Here is an 18,052-nt window from a genome sequence, read left to right on the forward strand (position 1 = left end):
AGAGAGAGAGAGAGAGAGGGAAACAGTGGCCCGGAAATGCTGTAGCGGCTTTGCGTCACGGTTTAAGTAAAAGTTTTGATGATTTTCCCACGCGAAATTTTTGCGCGTGCGTTTCTGCGACATACAGAGTCATAGTGACTATGTTTGGTAGCTTGTTTATTTATGGACAACCAATCAAAGTTACCCAAAAAAAAAAAATTTTACTAAATCATATCCACAGAGGAAGTTTCTCAAAATATATATATATATATATATCCACAGAGGGTAATAAAATATGGGAAAATCAGGCCCGTTTGGTTGAGCATTTTAAACACATATTTTCAATTTTTAATTAATATTACACATATTTTTATACATTATTTCATCCACATGTATTTCAAAAAAAGTACAATTAACATTACTCAAACTTCTCTACTAAATGGACTCTCAACATTCGGAAGGCCTAGTTGGTAAAATACTGGGTCAACAAATTTCATAATTTAGGTTCAAGCGTCATACAACTAGCTATGTTTTGTTGCGCCTTATATCTCATTTCTATCTCAAATAGTCAATTTAAAAAATAAGTGATTTTCTCATAGAGAATGAGAGTATGAGATCTTGCCCGAAAGCTACTATGGTCACGCCCAAATAGGAAAGCTACAATAGTCACCCCCACACTACCCATTTTTTATTTATCAAAATAAATAAATAAATAAAGTATGGGAAATGTTTTCTTCTAAAAAAAAGATATGGGAAATATTAAATGGTATGGGAAATGTTAACTAGTAAAATCTTTGATGGTTGAATAAAAGATCTAGAGATCAATCCCCACCTACACCAAAAACTAATTGGTATTTTAGTCTAATAATAAAGAGCTATCATCAAGAGCGAACGCCATAAGTTAAAACTCTCTTCAAAAAAAAAAAAAAAAGTATGGTAAAGTGTTTTTTAAGTACTAGTTATTGTGGGTCCAACTAATAAAAAAATGGCATGAATTAATGAAAATGGTTAAAAATATTGTTGGAGTGATAAATGAAACCAAAAAAAAAAAAAAAAAGACTAAAAAATCTAACATGATGCAAGATGCATGCACTATTGCACACAAAATAGACAAGTCACATAAGTTGAAACTCTTTAAAAAAAAAAGTATGATAAAATATTTTTTAAGTACGAGTTATTGTGGGTCCAACTAATAAAAAAATTGGCATGAATTAATGAAAATGGTTAAAACTACTATTGGAGTGATAAATTAAACAAAAAAAAAAGATTAAACTAAAAAATCTAACATAATGCAAGGTGCATGCACTATTGCACACGAAGTAGACACAAGTCACAGTGTCACACAAGCACTTTTTTGCACTCGCGATTTCCAACATATGGTCTTCTTTTTTCTTTCTTTTACCTTTTTTTAAGACAGTTATATGTCCATTTGGAAATAGCTTATTTATAGTTTTGCTAACTTTAAAAAAAAAAAATATATATATATATATATATATTATAGATAAAAGCTAAAAGTTAAATAAAATAAGTTAATTGATGCTTTGTTGAAAGTAACGTAGCCAAAAAAAAAACCTAAAAGATAGAGGGGAAGTAAATGTAATAATAGAAAAACTCAAAGTAGGTGAGTATAATATATTTCACCGCCCCCCCCTTACTTTTAAAATTTCACACAACAAATTTTTTTGGGGGAAAATTATACTTACCGACTTTGAGGTTTTCTATTATTGAATTTACTTTCAGGTATACTCACCTAATTTCTTTCACTTTAAAATTTTCACTAGGTATTCTACCAAAAAATAATAATAATAATAATTTCACCAGGTATAATCTGTATAATTTATCTCCATTTTAAATTGTAGGGGGAAAAGTGACAGAGTAGATGGGTTGTGTGAAGCATAAACTGGAAGATTGAAAGTGATCCGTTGATTCCATTCTCAGTAAAATCCAAGACATAAATATCATTGATGCCTTTAGCCCAGGAGATCAAAATCTTGTACTGACGGCAAGAGTTTTTATTTTTTATCATAAACAAAACGAGTAATAATTGAACACTTGGTTAGGACAGTCCCAACGGAAGAACCTTTAAAATTTTCATTTTCATCCACTGCCGTACATTGATACAGTCATACAAACATAAATCTACACAATCACTCTTCACATCACCATCGTACTTTTTTGCAAGCCCACAAAACCATGTTCTCTTTTGAGAACACAAGCAAACCATAAAATGTCAATGATAATATTCATATACCGACCAAATCATCCATATAGGGTCATGACTCATGAGAAACTTCTAATCAAATGATTCTCCTCAAAGAAAACATAAAAACAAAAAACTACAACTCAAATGATTCTCTCAAATTGCATAAAGTAATTTGCATGATGGATGGACATCTCACCATCCATGTCCCCACAATTTCAAACTTATATTTCTATTAAGTTTCATGAAATCATATAATACCACTAAATGACAAAACTTTTAACAAGATAAATTTACTTAGGAGAGTCGTGACTATTATTTATTCTCTTTCTTTCATTTGTTTGATTATTAACTTATTTTAAAATGTTTATAAAATATTGTCTATTTAAAAAAGTACTAACGCGTAATTTTTCTTAAGTTTTCATTTACTTTATTTTTCTTTTTTTGTATGCTTTGTTTGAGTTCTAACTAGGAAGTTGATTTTGTAAATTAATAATTTTTATATCAATTTGGTTTTTTCTTTGGGCTTGGGTTTATTAATATATAAATTTTCATTTACATAGGATTTTAATTTCTTTCAAATTGGTATGGGGAAAAATTCTTCTAACATGTACACTGAGTGTTCATATGTATGTATGTATATATACACACATAGAATCACATAATAAATCAACTTATTAAAAAGGTCATGTTATTTTTTTTAATTCACTTAATACATAATTTTTTTCAAATATAAGTGAATGGTTTTTTTTTTTTTTAAATAAAAAATATTGAATAGTTATTTGATTGCCATATAATGGATGGGATGAAATTCATTCAAATATTAAAGCATTGTCTAACTCTTTTTTTAGTAGAATCCTTTGAGGCATTATATGAGAAATGTCAAGGACATAATCTTATTTACAATATTTTTTTCATAACTTGTAATTACAAGAACATCATTTTAATATAATCATCAATTAATAACACCATTTTATTATACATCAATCAAAACATATCATTTCAATGATTTAAAAAACTTTGGTTTTTGATTAAACTTAAAATCATGAGAACGAAGCAAAAGTAAAAAGTAGGGCAATCTTCTTTTGAAAATATTATCCAAACCCGCATGCAAAGCAAAGCCTATTCAAGTTGATGAGGTGGGAAACATACACTTCTCCCAAGCTTTTGTTCCTTACTTTAGAATTGACGCTAGATCAATGTCATTATCATATGTCAATTCTTTACATGGTTTGTGTCTTCCAATTTCCAAGTTCTTAATTTCATCAACTCCGACAAATTTGAAAATTGAAAAAGCAAATAGTTATTAGCTTTTCCATTAGCTACACGTAGAAAAATTGGAAATTTAGTAAAGAATTTGACCATGGTAGAGCAAATGCAAGGACCAAAGTCAGAGAATAAAAGAATTAAAACACAAAAGCAGAACCAATCATTATAAAGACCTGGCAAAGATTTTCGTCTCTTTTCTTTTTGTACCAACAATTGATGAAGATAGTACAACTTTCTGTTAAAATAAGTACAATTTTTTTCCTAATTATACTTTACTGATCAACAACCAAGGAGACCACCCCATTAACTAGCTTCTCACTCTCTACAACCACCACATTATTAGACACATTGGTCACTGCATGTGCTGTAAATTTAGGCTCTCCTAGAGTGTGAAATGAGTACTGCAAATGACTAATCCTGTTGGGAAATAGCAGCACCGACGAAAAATCAGCCACCCACCTCGTCCCATTTCTGGCCACCCTTAGTTTTCCAACTGTTGATTTCAAGCTCAGACCATTCACATTGTTCCTATCAATCACCACTTGATCAATGTCAGTGAATTGTCCATCCAATGTTATTATAGGAATCATACTTTGCCCTGGTCCACTACTAAACATGTTATCCACAATGTTTAACCCTGAGATTTTACCCTTAATTGATTTCAATACCACAGTAGCATCCCCATAGAAGAATCCATTAGTAACATGGACTTGAACTGGGTCTTCCATGACTATAGAATTGTAATCCAAGTAACAATTATCAATTCTAGTTTGTGAATATCCACCTAGTTTCACTAATATTCCAATCCCACCAAAAAATGATGCCTTGTTGTAACAATGTACCCCTGTGATTATGTTTGCCTGACCTCGTAATACAATTCCAATTGCTGCTGAGAAAATTGCAACATCTGTGACTGCATTGTCGTTACTTGCTAGGTCAATGGCAGTGCCTGAGTAATTCCTTTCATTTTTATCACCACCAATTGTTGAGTGTTGTCCAAGAAAGCAGCTTGATATGAAGGTTTCATGGCCCCTTTGCACTAGAATTCCTTCGGTTGTGAAGTGGAGAAAGAAGCAATTGTTTATGCGAATTCTAGCTGAATCAACAATGTAAATCCCTCCTCCTCTGTAGCTTGAATCAAAGAGTATGTCCCGGAAGGTGATGTCCTCATAGTAAAATCCAGCATTTTGGACCTTATTTTCTGTGTTTGGAGAATTTGGTGACCATAGTTCAATGAGGTGTTGATCTCCAGGAAATGTATCTGATGCTCTCAAAGTTCCTCCTCGTACCTAATTGACCATGCCAATATCATTTAAGTTAAAATAAATGTCTTTGGGTGAAAGAGAATAAACTTGTTGAACTACTAATTATTTAAAACAATTGGGAAAAGAAGTTTATTATTCTGTAAAAGTATTTGACTACATCTTCCGGGAATATAATTTCTCTATATTATTGCGATTATATAGTACTACGCTCTTGACTAAAAATATTACTGTATAAGTTACTATTTTTTAAAGAAAAAAGTTAATAGATATTTTAAGAATATTGATTTAAGTTTTTAAAAAAGTTTTGATATAAATTTCTTGAAAAATATAAAAAGACGATAAAAAAATCAACTGTATTTTTCTTTTTGTATTAAAATTTTTTTAAAACATTTCATAAATTAATATCTTTAAATTATCTGTTAACTTTTCTCTATTAACAATGGGCTTAAGAGAACAGTTAATTGTATGACTTTTTTTTTTTTTTTTTCTTTAATATTGTTGTAAACTAGTAGGGATTATAAAGAGAGAAAAAGGACAAAAAGTTTGAATTTTTGAATGAATTTGATGTTGAAGGTAGAGTCTAACGAAGCATTAATGATGAATATTAAGTATAGCAAAAAGGGGCAGTTCCGGTGTTTAAGGGGGTGTTTGGTTTGTATTTTTAAACAACCATTTTCAGTTTTTAAACAACATTTCACGCATTTTAACGCACTTTTTCACCCACACGTATTTCCATAAATATTTTTAAACAACAATTTTCAGTTTTTAAACACATGTACCAAACGGACCCTAATGCATGTCCCTGCATGGAAGGCAGAGCACAGGCTGTAACATGCAATGCAACGTGGCACGTGCAACACTTTGAATGTTAGTCTATGAAATGCACGTGTATCAAAAACGGATTCAACGATACAAAAGTGCTTTAAATATCTTGTACTCGATTTTTTTTTTCAAAAATGGTTATATTATATATAGTGTCAATAAAAATAAAAAACACACCATCACAATGAATTTGTGTTTATATTAAAAGTAATAATTAAATATAAATTATTCCTTAATTACTATTTTCTTTAATTTATACCTTTAGGACATTGATACAATATTAATGAGTATTGATAAAAAAAAAATTAATGAGTATATATATATATATATATATATAATACACTTTAAACAATCTTGCACAAAAGTCATTAAAAAAAAAAAAAAATGCTACTACTAAGCAGCCAAACCATGCCTTAATCCTAAAACAATAACGGATAGGCGTGAGAGCTAGAGTCACGATAAAAAATTCACAACATTCTATTTACCTAGTTTTGTCTAATTTTTACATACGAATAATTAAAATAAAAATATAAATAAGGTATTACAAATTTTACTATAATGAGTTTACAAATTTACGTATCATCAATCATAAAAAAGTAGTGTAAATATTCATTTATGAGGTGGTTAAACACATACATCAATCCCATTCAATACTACATTAATTTGTAAACTCTATATAATACTACTTATAACAGAATCTTTCATCATAGATTGTTGGGAGTGTGTGGTAAGTAAATTAATTGGAGGATGATGTGAAGTTATGAATTTATATTGTCACTATAACTTTAATTTATTGCAAGATTGCTGTCCTAGTCCTAGAAGGCTAAAACAATTCTAAAAATGATAGGCGCACACAGCAGAATTCACACGCAGTTAGAGAGATAGCAGAAGAACTCACACGCAGGCTGAGAGAGAGAGAGAGACTTACCACAATATTGCCACCACCAGAAGAAGGAAACCTTATTGGTTTACTAATTTTGTAGTTTCCACCTTGCAAATCAATGACTACACCACCAAAGTCACTGATCCCAGGCAGCAATTCCAGTCCACTTCTCAATTGAAAAGCATCACCCAAAGCTTGCAATATTGCATCACTACTGTCTTTTGTCCCAGTTGGGTCTGCTCCATAGGCAATGGGATTGAATACTCTCCCATTCTATATAACACATTCAAACCAGAACATTAACAAGAAAAAAAAAAAAAAAAAAAACAAACAAGAAAGAAGGCAAGCATAATAATAATAAAGATGTGGGAGTATTTTCTTTTACCCTTTTTTTGTTGTGTTTAGCCTTTCGTGGTGGTATCAAAGTTGGCTTAGTAGGCGATGAGGCTACTTTGGCTTCAAGCTTTTCTAGCAACTTTGATAGCCTTTGCTCTCTAGAGGAACATAGAGCTTCGTCTGCCAACAGCAATATTAGGAAGCTTAATACCAAGAAGGCCTTCATTGTTTTTGAATTACTATCTTTTGTTTTTTTTTTTGTCTCTGCAGGCTTGGAAAGGAATATATAGCATGAGTTTGAAAGAGAAGTAGGTAGGTCTGTATTCTATTTCTAAGGTTTTCTAGGAAAATTTTAAGGAGAGAATGCTACGTGCTTATAGTTTGTTGTTGTTATTGTTGTAAACTTGTAATCTCTTTTAAGGGTTTTTTTTTTTTTTTTTTTTAATTAATTATTTATTTTTTATAAGCACTTTTGTTTTGAGAATTAATTAATTAATTTTTTATAAGCACTTTTAGTTTGCAAATAGCGAGTTTCTCTTGCCTAAACCTAATATGAGGTGCGTGACGTACATATCACATATAGATTCTAATAATGGGTTGTGCGTGAGGCTAAGATAAGAAACAGAATTAATCCCAAAGTTAATATATATGGACACTAATCCATGACTTAAACTTACCCAAAAGAAAATAATAAGATTATAATAATTTAAGGAGAGAATGTTACGTTTCTTTTAAAAAAAAAAGTTCCATAAATTTAAAAAAAAAATTGTGGTTGTTGTTTTTTTTTTTTTTTTAATTATTATTTAAGAGTTAGCTAGATATATAATATAGTGTGTGACTGTGAATAAGTTGGATTTGTTAAATTAGTTTGCAAATATAGATTCTAATTATAGGTTGAACGTGAGGCTAAGATAATAAGAAACGGAATCCCAACGTTAATATGGACATTAATCAATGACTTAACATTACCCATAAGCTAAGGAAATAGTGATATTATAGTTTTTATCTATCTGGACAAATTCAATACACTCAAAGACAACAAATACCTTTTATCTCAAAAAACAACACAACCAATTTTTGTCCATAATGAGAAGTGTTACATAACATTATGATTCCAATAATAGGCAGTTTGTGAACCTAAAAAAAGGGGTTAAATTTGTTACATACAAATTGTTTTACACTGTTTAACACACATGATTTTAGTTGCTTTTGAAGGTGTGTGTAAAACGGTATAAAACAGTTTATATGTAATAAACACTATTTTAAAATATATATATATATATATATAATTCCAAAGTTAGGTTAGGACATTAATGTTTAATGAATACTATATTAATCTTACCCGAGAATGAAATAAGATTATATAAATATAATCTATCTTAACAAATGTAAGTAGTGGCCATAAAAAAAAAAATCATATTATATATTGTATAGTAAGAATTGAGCGTAAAACTCCTAGTTTTGTCATATGCCAAGTGAACATCTTGTTTAATTGTAGAGTAGTTGTTCAAACTCAAAGCAATTTTTTTTAGACAAAAACAATAGCTTAATTGTTCTTATAAACTTTTTGTCTACAACTTTATCAATTATTTGGATAATTACAAGATCTTAATAGATGATATAAAAAAAAAAAAAAAGTTCACTTATTATATTCTATCTTGATACACGACTTTTGTAATACTAGTGGACTACTTTGTACTTATCATCACAACTCACAGGCATAAATAGTGACAAAGCCACTATCTATGTGATCGATTTTTGATCGAGCCAACCACAGAGATAGGTTCTGCGCATGGGGAGGCTTATTGCTGCTTGCTTTAAATAGGTTCAGTGACACAATGCAGGAGGCAATCTTGAGGCTAAGGTATGGCTCTACTTAGTTCACCATGAACACATATGGGTTTAAGTTAAATTAATTCATAAATCAAAATTTGTTTCTTTCTTCTTTTCTCTCTTTTTTCTTTTTTTCAAATAAATATCGTGTAAAATAAAAATAATATATGATATACATACTATATATTAATTTGTAATCTACCCTTGATACTTTAAAAGAAAGAACAATTGTAGCATAGAATTCAGAGATTGGAGCACCAATAAAGAAATTAAAAGCAAGAACAAGCTCTCAAGTATCAGGATTCAGGTAAAAAAAAAGTTGGAACAATTTTATTATTCAACAGTATTCATAACTTCCTATAATAATTAAAATAAAATAAAGGCGAAAATCACATTTTCGTCCCTACATTTTGACCCGATTCCCGTTTTGGTCCCTAAGTTTTTTTTTTACCGCTTTTAGTCCCTCTCCAGAAAAACGGTTCCATTTTAGTCCCTGCCGTTACATCAAAAACGGATATTGCTGACGTGGCAAACGGCAGAATTAAAAAATAATAAACTAATGTCCACGTGGCCTAAATTAATAATAAAAAATATTTTTTAATGCCACGTCAGCATCTAAATTAAAAAAAAAAATTAAAAACTCTCATAAAAAAAATCCTTAAATAAAAAAATTAATTTATTAATTCTAACTAAATAAAAAAAATTTAAAAACTCTCATCAAAAAAAAAAAAAAAATCAAAAACAAATTTAAAACTAAACCCAGCAAGAACAACAAAACCCAGAAAGAACTAAACCCAGCAAGAACAAACTAAACATAAAAATATTAAAAATTTTAGTTAAAAATAATTGTTCTTCTTCCCCAAGAACATGGTTGCCCAGAAAAAGAAATTTTTTGCTTATCATCATCTTCTTTTTTTTTTTTTTTTTTGGTAAAAGAGGAAATAACATTAAAACTAAATCATCATCTTCATCCTCCACCTCCCATCCTCCTCTTCGTCCTTATCATCATCTCTCAATCTCACTCTCTCAAAACCTTCGATACCCACAAATTGGCAAGGCCTCCCTCTATCTTTCTCTGTTTTCTCCGCCCAGATCTCTCTTCCTCGATCATCGCCACTCAACACCACCGCCTATCCAGGCGGTGCTTCCCTCAGTTCTCACTAACCCCACCGTCCTCTAGCGGTGCTTCCCTCGTTTCTCACTACCAAACCCCACCGTCCTCTCTCTCCTTGATCTGAACATTCCCAGATCTCGCTTCTCTCTCTGTTTTGCTTCTCTTCTCTCGCTTCGATCTATCTCTAGATCTCCCTCAAATCTCTAGTTCAACCAAAGCCAAACCCCACGAGCACCACCACCATCCACGACAGGCACCACGACACCAAAGCCAAACCCACGACATCTCGGTTTACTTTGTTGGGTTTGCTTTGTTGCTATTTGTGTTTTGAATCTTTGAAGGTCCTTTGTGTTTGTAGTGGTTTTCATCTGAGTGAAAGAATCTTTAAAGGTCTTTGTGTTTGATTTTTGTGGAAGAACATATACAAATCTTGGAATAGAAATTCCTTGAATTTTCATTCGTTCTTAGTTATTCATTCTCCCTGTTAGTATTTTATTTTTTCATTTTTTTTTCGTTTGCATTTTGTGTTCTTCTGATCTGGGTTTCTTTTTCTGGTGGAAATGAATGTGGGAGTTGTTGGGAAAGAGAGGTCGAGGGTGAACACTTGGCACAATGTGTTGATCACTATGCAGAAGAAGACCAAGGCATTGGTGGCGGAGCGTGAAGGGAAATGACTTTTGTATATGTTTTTGCTTGTTTGGATGCCAAGAAAATGAAATAAAAGAGAAGAAAATATTTCTGGGCAACCATGTTCTTGGGGGAAGAACATGAATAACAATTATTTTTAACTAAAATTTTAATATTTTTATTTTAAAATTATTGATAACTAAAATTTTATTTTATTTTAAATAAAATAAAATATTTTTAATATTTTTTAATTCTGCCGTTTGCCACGTCAGCAATATCCGTTTTTGATGTAACGGCAGGGACTAAAATGGAACCGTTTTTCTGGAGAGGGACTAAAAGCGGTAAAAAAAAAACTTAGGGACCAAAACGGGAATCGGGTCAAAATGTAGGGACGAAAATGTGATTTTCGCCTAAAATAAAATTTAAAAAAAAAAAAAAAACAGTACTCATAACTTAGTGACTTGTGAGCAATCAAATGTGAAAACTAAATTAAAAGCAATACGGAAGAAGGGATTACTTCTTTCCATCCGCCTAAAGAAAGGCTAATAATATGTTTCGGAGATTGATGAAAACTTATGACAAAATAGATGAGTTTAAAATTGTTGGCTAAATTCACGTGTTAAAATAATATGTTATAAGGTTGTATTTTATTTAATTTGAATTGTATTAACTCCATTTGAAAAGCTGAATTTTAGAAATCAAACTTTAGAATACTCATGTCAGTCAAAAAAATTCAAGAGATTCAAATTTTACCTTATGATGCAGCGTAGATGTGTATAAAAACAAAATCTATAATGCACAATTATTACAGTTTTTTAGGTCTCATATATATATATAGGGGACCCAAGATGAGAGGTAAGATTCAATATAGGTTTTAGTTGTTCAGTTACATTATTTGAGAGTTTTCTGTGCCAATTGAACAACAAGATGATAAACAAACAAAATAGACTTGTGGGAGGGAAGGATCCAAACACAACATAGAGCCCATGAACCCACTCTGAGGATGGGAAAAGGCCCATTTATGCACCAATCTGGTCTCGACATGTGTACTAAGGTCCGAGGAGAGAAGACGTAGAGATCCATTGTCTGAGGAGCTTGAGGAATGAGTGCACCTTGAGAATACTTCAGCTGGCCACTTGCACCAAAGAGCAGGACACCATGGAAAACATCAAAGACATGCAAGTAAAGAAGAGAGGAAATATCTGGAGAAAGTAGATATCACATTCGCATTCAATGCACTGCACCAACTCAACTAACCACATTAATGAAGAAATGATACCTGAATAGTAGTCCCACAGCTCACAACACATTTTACCACCTCTAATAGAGTCCTAATGGGACAAGCATCTAAATTGCTACCCAGAGACGTATAGGTGGAAGGCTCAGATGCAATAAGAGGAACTATATAAAGGAAAGGAATCCCTCTAGGAAAGGGGCTGGATCATAAAGGAAGGATTACAAGGAAGAGAATATGACCCTATATCAACACTTAAGCAAATTTTATATAAACATTGCCTCCTCGGCCAGGCCTGAGTAAGTGTTTTATCCCTATGTTTTGCTTCTCTTTATCATCTTACAAGCCTTAATTCCACTGAGTTCATATCTGGATCACAACAAAGCATTACAGTTGACCTTGCAAACCCATTCTCTTACAAATTAATTGCATTGGGCCAGAAACACCTAATACCACTATTCTAAGTGGGCCTTGGGCTATTTCTCTGCTCTTACAAGACCATATATGGTTCATGGTGGATTTTTAATCTTGAGTGTGAACTGTAGTGGGGGATTTCAGAGCTCGCTATTTGAGTGTGTGATATGTGAATTTACTTTCTCTAAAATAAACTGTAATTTCTTTTCTCTAAATCTAACTGGGAAAAAAAATTGCTACCCATTAATAACCAAATAATAATATTAATCCATTTCTCCTACTTCTCTTAGAAAAAGAAATAATAAACTAACTTCTACTTGAAAAAAGAAAAACAAATTAATTAGGAAAAGAAAAAACAAATAAAACGCTAATTCAACTGAAGAAGAAGAAGAAGGAAATAATCCTAATGCAACTAGGAAAAGTATTAGAACACCTAAAATTTAAAATTCTAATAATTATCATCTATTTGATAAACCAATATGCTGGAACCCACCAGCGTCGTCCATTTGATAAACCAATATGCTGGAACCCACCAGCGTCGTCCATGAATTAAAACTTTGGGATCTAATTCATATTTTTCAATAGACTTTCAAAATGTGTACCAAGTTATTTTGACTCTCTTATTAGGAATTGAAACTTCTACACCATATTCAATTTTAAGCAAGATTTATCTAGGGCATACCCTTGTACTTTAGCTTTAGTGAAGAAAACTTAAAACTTAAGTGCAGTTTCTTAGTACATTAAGTTTTTCAATTAAATTCAAATATTATGTAGTTGCATTCAATTTAATTTTTTTAAAGATTGATGCTTTTGATCATTTACGATGTTTGAAGCATAAACTGGAAGACTGAAAGTGATCAATTGATTCCACTCTCAGTAAAAAATCCAAGACATACGACATTGATATCTACTGATAGCAAGATTTTTTTTTTTTTTTTTCAAAAGAACCTTTTCAATTTTAATTTTTATTCACTTCCCACATTGATACAAATAACAAGCGACCATGTTGTCAATGATACTATTCATACCTACCAAATCATCCATAAAAGGTCATGACACTACTCGAATGATTCTTCTCAAAGAAGAAGGAAAAAAAAAAAAAACTCAAATTGCATAAATCAATTAGCGTGATGGATGGATATCTCACCAATCACCATACATGTCCCCACAAATTCAAACTTATATTTGCATCAAGTTCCATAAATCAAATAATACTACCAAATAAATGACAAGACTCTTAACAAAGTAAAGTTACTTTTAGTTATGTGTATTCAACTTTACCCTTTATATATATAATCACATACATGTGATATATATATATATATATATATATATATATAAATTCTTTGAATAGATCAATTTATTCAATATAAGTGAATAATTATTTTTTTTTCAAAAAAAAAAAAAATGTTTGATTAGTTTTTTAATTGCCATATAATGGATGAGATTAAATTCATTCAAAGATTGAATCTTTTTCCAACCTTTTTTTGCTAGTATACTTTTGGGGCATTAGAAGAGAAGTATTGTTAAGGACATGTCCTTAACATCACTCTTCTAATTTATAATATTTTTCATAACTTGTTAAACTAACGATTGAGTTCTTGTAATGGCAAGAATATCATTTTAACATAATCACCAATAATACTATTTTATTATACATTAATCACAACATATTATTTTTATGATTATAAAAGCTTTTGCGTGATTAGACTCATTATCATAAGGGGGATGCAAAAGTTAAAAAAGTAGGATAATCTTCTTTTGAAAATATTTTAGTATCCAAACCTGCATGCAAAGCCTATTTCAAGTTGTTGAGGTGGGAAACATAACACTAATCCCAAGCTTTGGTTCCTTACTTTAGAAACTTTCTTGACTCTAGATCAATGTCTAATCTAAATTCTTTATATGGTTTGTGTCTTCCAAGTTCTTTCATCACTTCCAACAAATTTGAAAAATAAAAAAGCACATAGTTGATTATTAGTTTTCCATTAGCTGCAAGTAGAAAAGTTGGAAATCTAGAAAGAATTTTTCCACGGTTAAGAGCAAATGCAAGAACCAAAGTCAGCAAATAGAAGAATTAAAACTCAAAAGCAGAAAAAATCATATTAAAGACTTGGCAAGACTTTCGTCTTCTATTTATTTCAAATAAATATGCACCAACAATTAATTGATGCAGATAGCAGAACTTTATGTATACATTACTGATAAACAACCAAGGAGACCACTCCATTAACTGGCTTCTCACTCTCTACAACCACCACATTATTAGACACATTGGTCACTGCATGTGCTGTAAATTTAGGCTCTCCTTGAGTGTGCAATGAGTACTGCAAATTACTAATCCTGTTGGGAAATAACAGCACCGGCGAAAAATCAGCCACCCACCTCGTCCCATTTCCGGCCACGCTTAGTTTTCCAACTGTTGATTTCAAGTTCAAACCATTCACATTGTTCCGATCAATCACCACTTGATCAATGTCAGTGAATTTTCCATCTAATGTTATCATTGGAACCTTCGCTTGCCTTGGTCCACTACTAAACATGTTATCCACAATATTTAATCCTGAGATTATACCCTTAATTGATTTCAAGACAATCGCAGCTTCCCCATAGAAGAATCCATTACTAACATGGACTTGAACAGGGTCTTCCATGACTAAAGTATTGTAATCCAAGTAACAATTATCAATTCTAGTTTGTGAATATCCAGCTAGTTTCAATAATATTCCAATCCCACCAAAAGCTGATGCCTTGTTGTAGCAATGTACCCCTGTAAGCATGTTTGCCTGACCTCTTAATACAACACCTATTGCTGCTGAGAAAATTGAAACATCAGTGATTGCATTGTCATTACTTGCTAGATCAATGGCAGTGCCTGAGAAATTCCTTTCATTTGTATCCCCACCAATGGATGATTGTTGTCCAAGAAAGCAGCCTGAAATGAAGGTTTCAAGGCCTTGTTGCACTAGAATTCCCTCTGTTGTGAAATGGAGAAAGAAGCAATTGTTTATACGAGTTCTTGCAGAATAAACAATGTAAATCCCTCCTCCTCGGTAGCTTGAATCAAAGAGGATGTCCCTGAAGGTGATGTCCTCATAGCGAATACGACCATTTTGGGCCTTATTTCCTCCTATGTTTCGAGAATTTGGTGCCCATAGTTCAATGAGGTGTCGATTAATAGGAAATGTATTTGATGCTCGCAAAGTTCCTCCTTGTACCTAATTGACCATGCCAATGTTATTTACATTAGAGTAATTGTTTGTGGGTGCAAGAGAATGAACTTGTTGGACTACTTATTATTTATGGGTCCAATTAACGAGTGTCCTTAAGAAATTAAAGGACTGTTTTAAAAGTTATTAAAAAAATGAGTTGCTTTTTAATTTTTTTTCCCATAAAAAGTGTATAAAAATATTTTTTAAACCAATGTCTTGAAAGCATCTGTTAACTTTTTCCATTATGTAAAATGACTGGGAAGAGATGTTCAAGTACCTGACTTTTCTTCAAGTGTATATGGCTTCTCATCCCACCCACACATTAATACAAGGCTTTTGACTAAAGTAGTGGACACGCTAAAAGGAAAAATTAACTAATGTCTTAAGGGTACTTATTAGTAAACTATTTTGAGAAAGTTTTTATGTTAAAAAAAAATAAGCAATTGATTTTTTAATAGCCTTTTCTATTTCTCATAAAAATGGTATTAATTAAAAAAATCATTAAAAAATACTCTAAGAGTTTCTATTAATCGAAAAAAAAAAAAGAGACTAATAGTGATTATAAAGGGAGAAAAAAAGGTAAAAAATTTTGAATTTGATGCGGGGATGGACCCAAGAGGGGGCCCAAAAGGGTCCAGGTCTAATAGTGATTGTAAAGAGAGAAAAAATGTCAAAAAGTTTGAATTTGATGCGAAAATGGGCCCAGTCTTAATAGCAATTGTAAAGAGAGAAAAAATGTCAAAAAGTTTGAATTTGATGCGAAAATGGGCCCAGTCTTAATAGCAATTGTAAAAAGAGAAAAAATATTAAAAAGTTTGAATTTGATGCAGACGGACCCAAGAGGGGGCCCAAAAGGGCCTAGGCCCCCACTGGACTTCTGAAAAAACAAATTATATTAGGTATGTTTTCAACCTCAAAAAGGAAAATTTATTTAGGTCCCTACTGTAAGTAGCTGGGCCCCTCTTCCCTCTAAAATCACTAGTCCAATCTAGTCCAGTTCAGTCAAAACTCATGTAAATCCTTTGTCCAAAAATATGAATGATTATTTGTTAAAATTATATGGATGCTTGTTTGAAGTTTTTATTACTATTTAAAAAAAAAAAAACCAAAAATATTATGTTCACAATAAATCTTAAATGACAGGTTGTTACTAATTGTTATAGGTGGATAAAAACTAATTTTAGTAATAAATTCAAATTAGAGACAATAACAACTAATCAATTAGGATTTGTTGCAAAAATATTGTGGACGTTGCACGTCTTTTTTTTTTTTTTTTCTTCTTTTTCTTTTCTTATACTCTGATCTCCCTAACTTGAAATTCTGGATTTGTCCTTGATTTGATGTTAAAGGCAGAGACTAACAAAGCATTAATCACGGATTTAAGTAGGAAAAAGGAGAGACACTTACCACAATATTGCCAACACCAGAAGGGAACCTTATTGGTTTACTAATTTTGTAGTTTCCACCTTGCAAATCAATGATCACACCACCAATGTCACTGATCCCAGGCAACAATTGCAGTCCACTTCTCAATTTTAAAGCATCACCCAAAGCCTGCAATATGGCATCACTACTGTCTCGTGTCCCACTTGGGTCTGCTCCATACCCAATCGGATAAAATACCCTCCCATCCTATAGCACATTCAAACCAAAACATTGAATAGAAAAATCAAAATAACAAACAAAGTAATTAGCAAGGATAATATAATAAAAATGTGACTGTAATTTTCTTTTACCCATGTGTGGTTGTCTACAGCCTCGCGTGGTGGTGGTGCCAAAAGTCTACCAGTAGGAGAAGAGGCTACTCTGGCTTCAACCTTTTCTAGCAACTTTGATAGCCTTTGCTCTCTAGAGGAACATAGAGCTTCTTCTGCCAACAGCAGTATTAGGACGCTTAATCCTAAGAAGGCCTTCATTGTTTTTTAAATGCTGTCTTTCTTTCTGTCTCTGCAGGATTGAAAAGGAATATATAGCTTGAGTTTTGAGTTTGAGAGAGAGAGAGAGGGTAGGTGTTTTCTATTTCCGAAATTAAGGAGATAATGTGTTGTGCTTACATGTTTGTTTTGTTTGTTTGTTTTTTTTTTTCCTTGGGAGAAAAAGACAGTTGTTTCCATCAAAGAGAAGCCAAATCGGCTATGAATACAATATTGAGGTATGGTGAAACATTTTCCATTCGCATCGAATAACCTGTGACATGTTTGGCATGTTTAATGAGATTGTGAGGTACAAAGTTATCTTCACGTGCTTATATATTGTTTTTTTTTTGTTGTTGTAAACTTGTAGTCACTTCAAGGTTTTATTTTATTTTAATAAGAACTTTTAAGGTTTAAAATATTTTTATCTCCTTAAAATTTTCCTACATATCCTTTGAAATAGAAAGCACCTCTCTCTCTCTCTCTCTCTCTCTCTCTCTCTCAAAACTCATGCTATATATTCCCTTTGTCCATAAATAAATGTGTGGATTTGTAAACTTAGTTTGCAAATAACGAGTTTCTACATATAGTTTTTTTTTTTCCTAAATATCATAAGTTTCTAATAATAGGTTGAACGTGAGGTAACATTAATCCATGACTTAACCTTACCCATAAGGAAATAGTGATATTGTAGTTGTAATCTATCTCGACAAATTCAGTTCACTCAAAGACAACAAATTTCTAATTTTTGTCCATTATTTGTGAAGTTTTACATAACATGATGATTCCAATAATAGGCTGGTTGTGACTTGTGAGCCAAATAAGAGAAGAGTTAAATTTGTTGCACACAAATTGTTTTACACAAACCCTCAAAAGCAATTGAAATCATGCAAGTAGTGGCCATTAAAAATAGAATCAAAGAGTTAGGACATTAATAAATACTATGATCTT

The 18,052-nt window shown here is 31.6% G+C and overlaps 1 protein-coding gene across 2 annotated transcripts; it reads right to left on the reverse strand.

The window, feature by feature from the left end:
- Positions 1-3,585: 3,585 nt before the first annotated feature.
- LOC126723642 (polygalacturonase QRT3) lies at positions 3,586-17,168 on the reverse strand. 2 transcript variants are annotated; one of them, XM_050427240.1, is made up of 3 exons: positions 6,804-7,039; positions 6,464-6,691; positions 3,586-4,737 (listed from the first exon to the last, which is right to left on the reverse strand). In XM_050427240.1, the coding sequence occupies exons 1-3, from the start codon at positions 6,978-6,980 to the stop codon at positions 3,721-3,723; spliced, it is 1,422 nt and encodes a 473-aa protein (XP_050283197.1). In that variant the 5' UTR covers positions 6,981-7,039; the 3' UTR covers positions 3,586-3,720. The 2 variants fall into 2 exon arrangements, with proteins under 2 accessions (XP_050283197.1, XP_050283196.1); XM_050427239.1 differs by lacking the exons at positions 3,586-4,737; positions 6,464-6,691; positions 6,804-7,039 and adding exons at positions 14,082-15,194; positions 16,596-16,820; positions 16,925-17,168.
- Positions 17,169-18,052: the final 884 nt, after the last annotated feature.

The sequence above is a fragment of the Quercus robur genome, chromosome 4 (genome assembly GCF_932294415.1).
Source record: "Quercus robur chromosome 4, dhQueRobu3.1, whole genome shotgun sequence".
Classification (NCBI taxonomy): Eukaryota; Viridiplantae; Streptophyta; class Magnoliopsida; order Fagales; family Fagaceae; genus Quercus; species Quercus robur.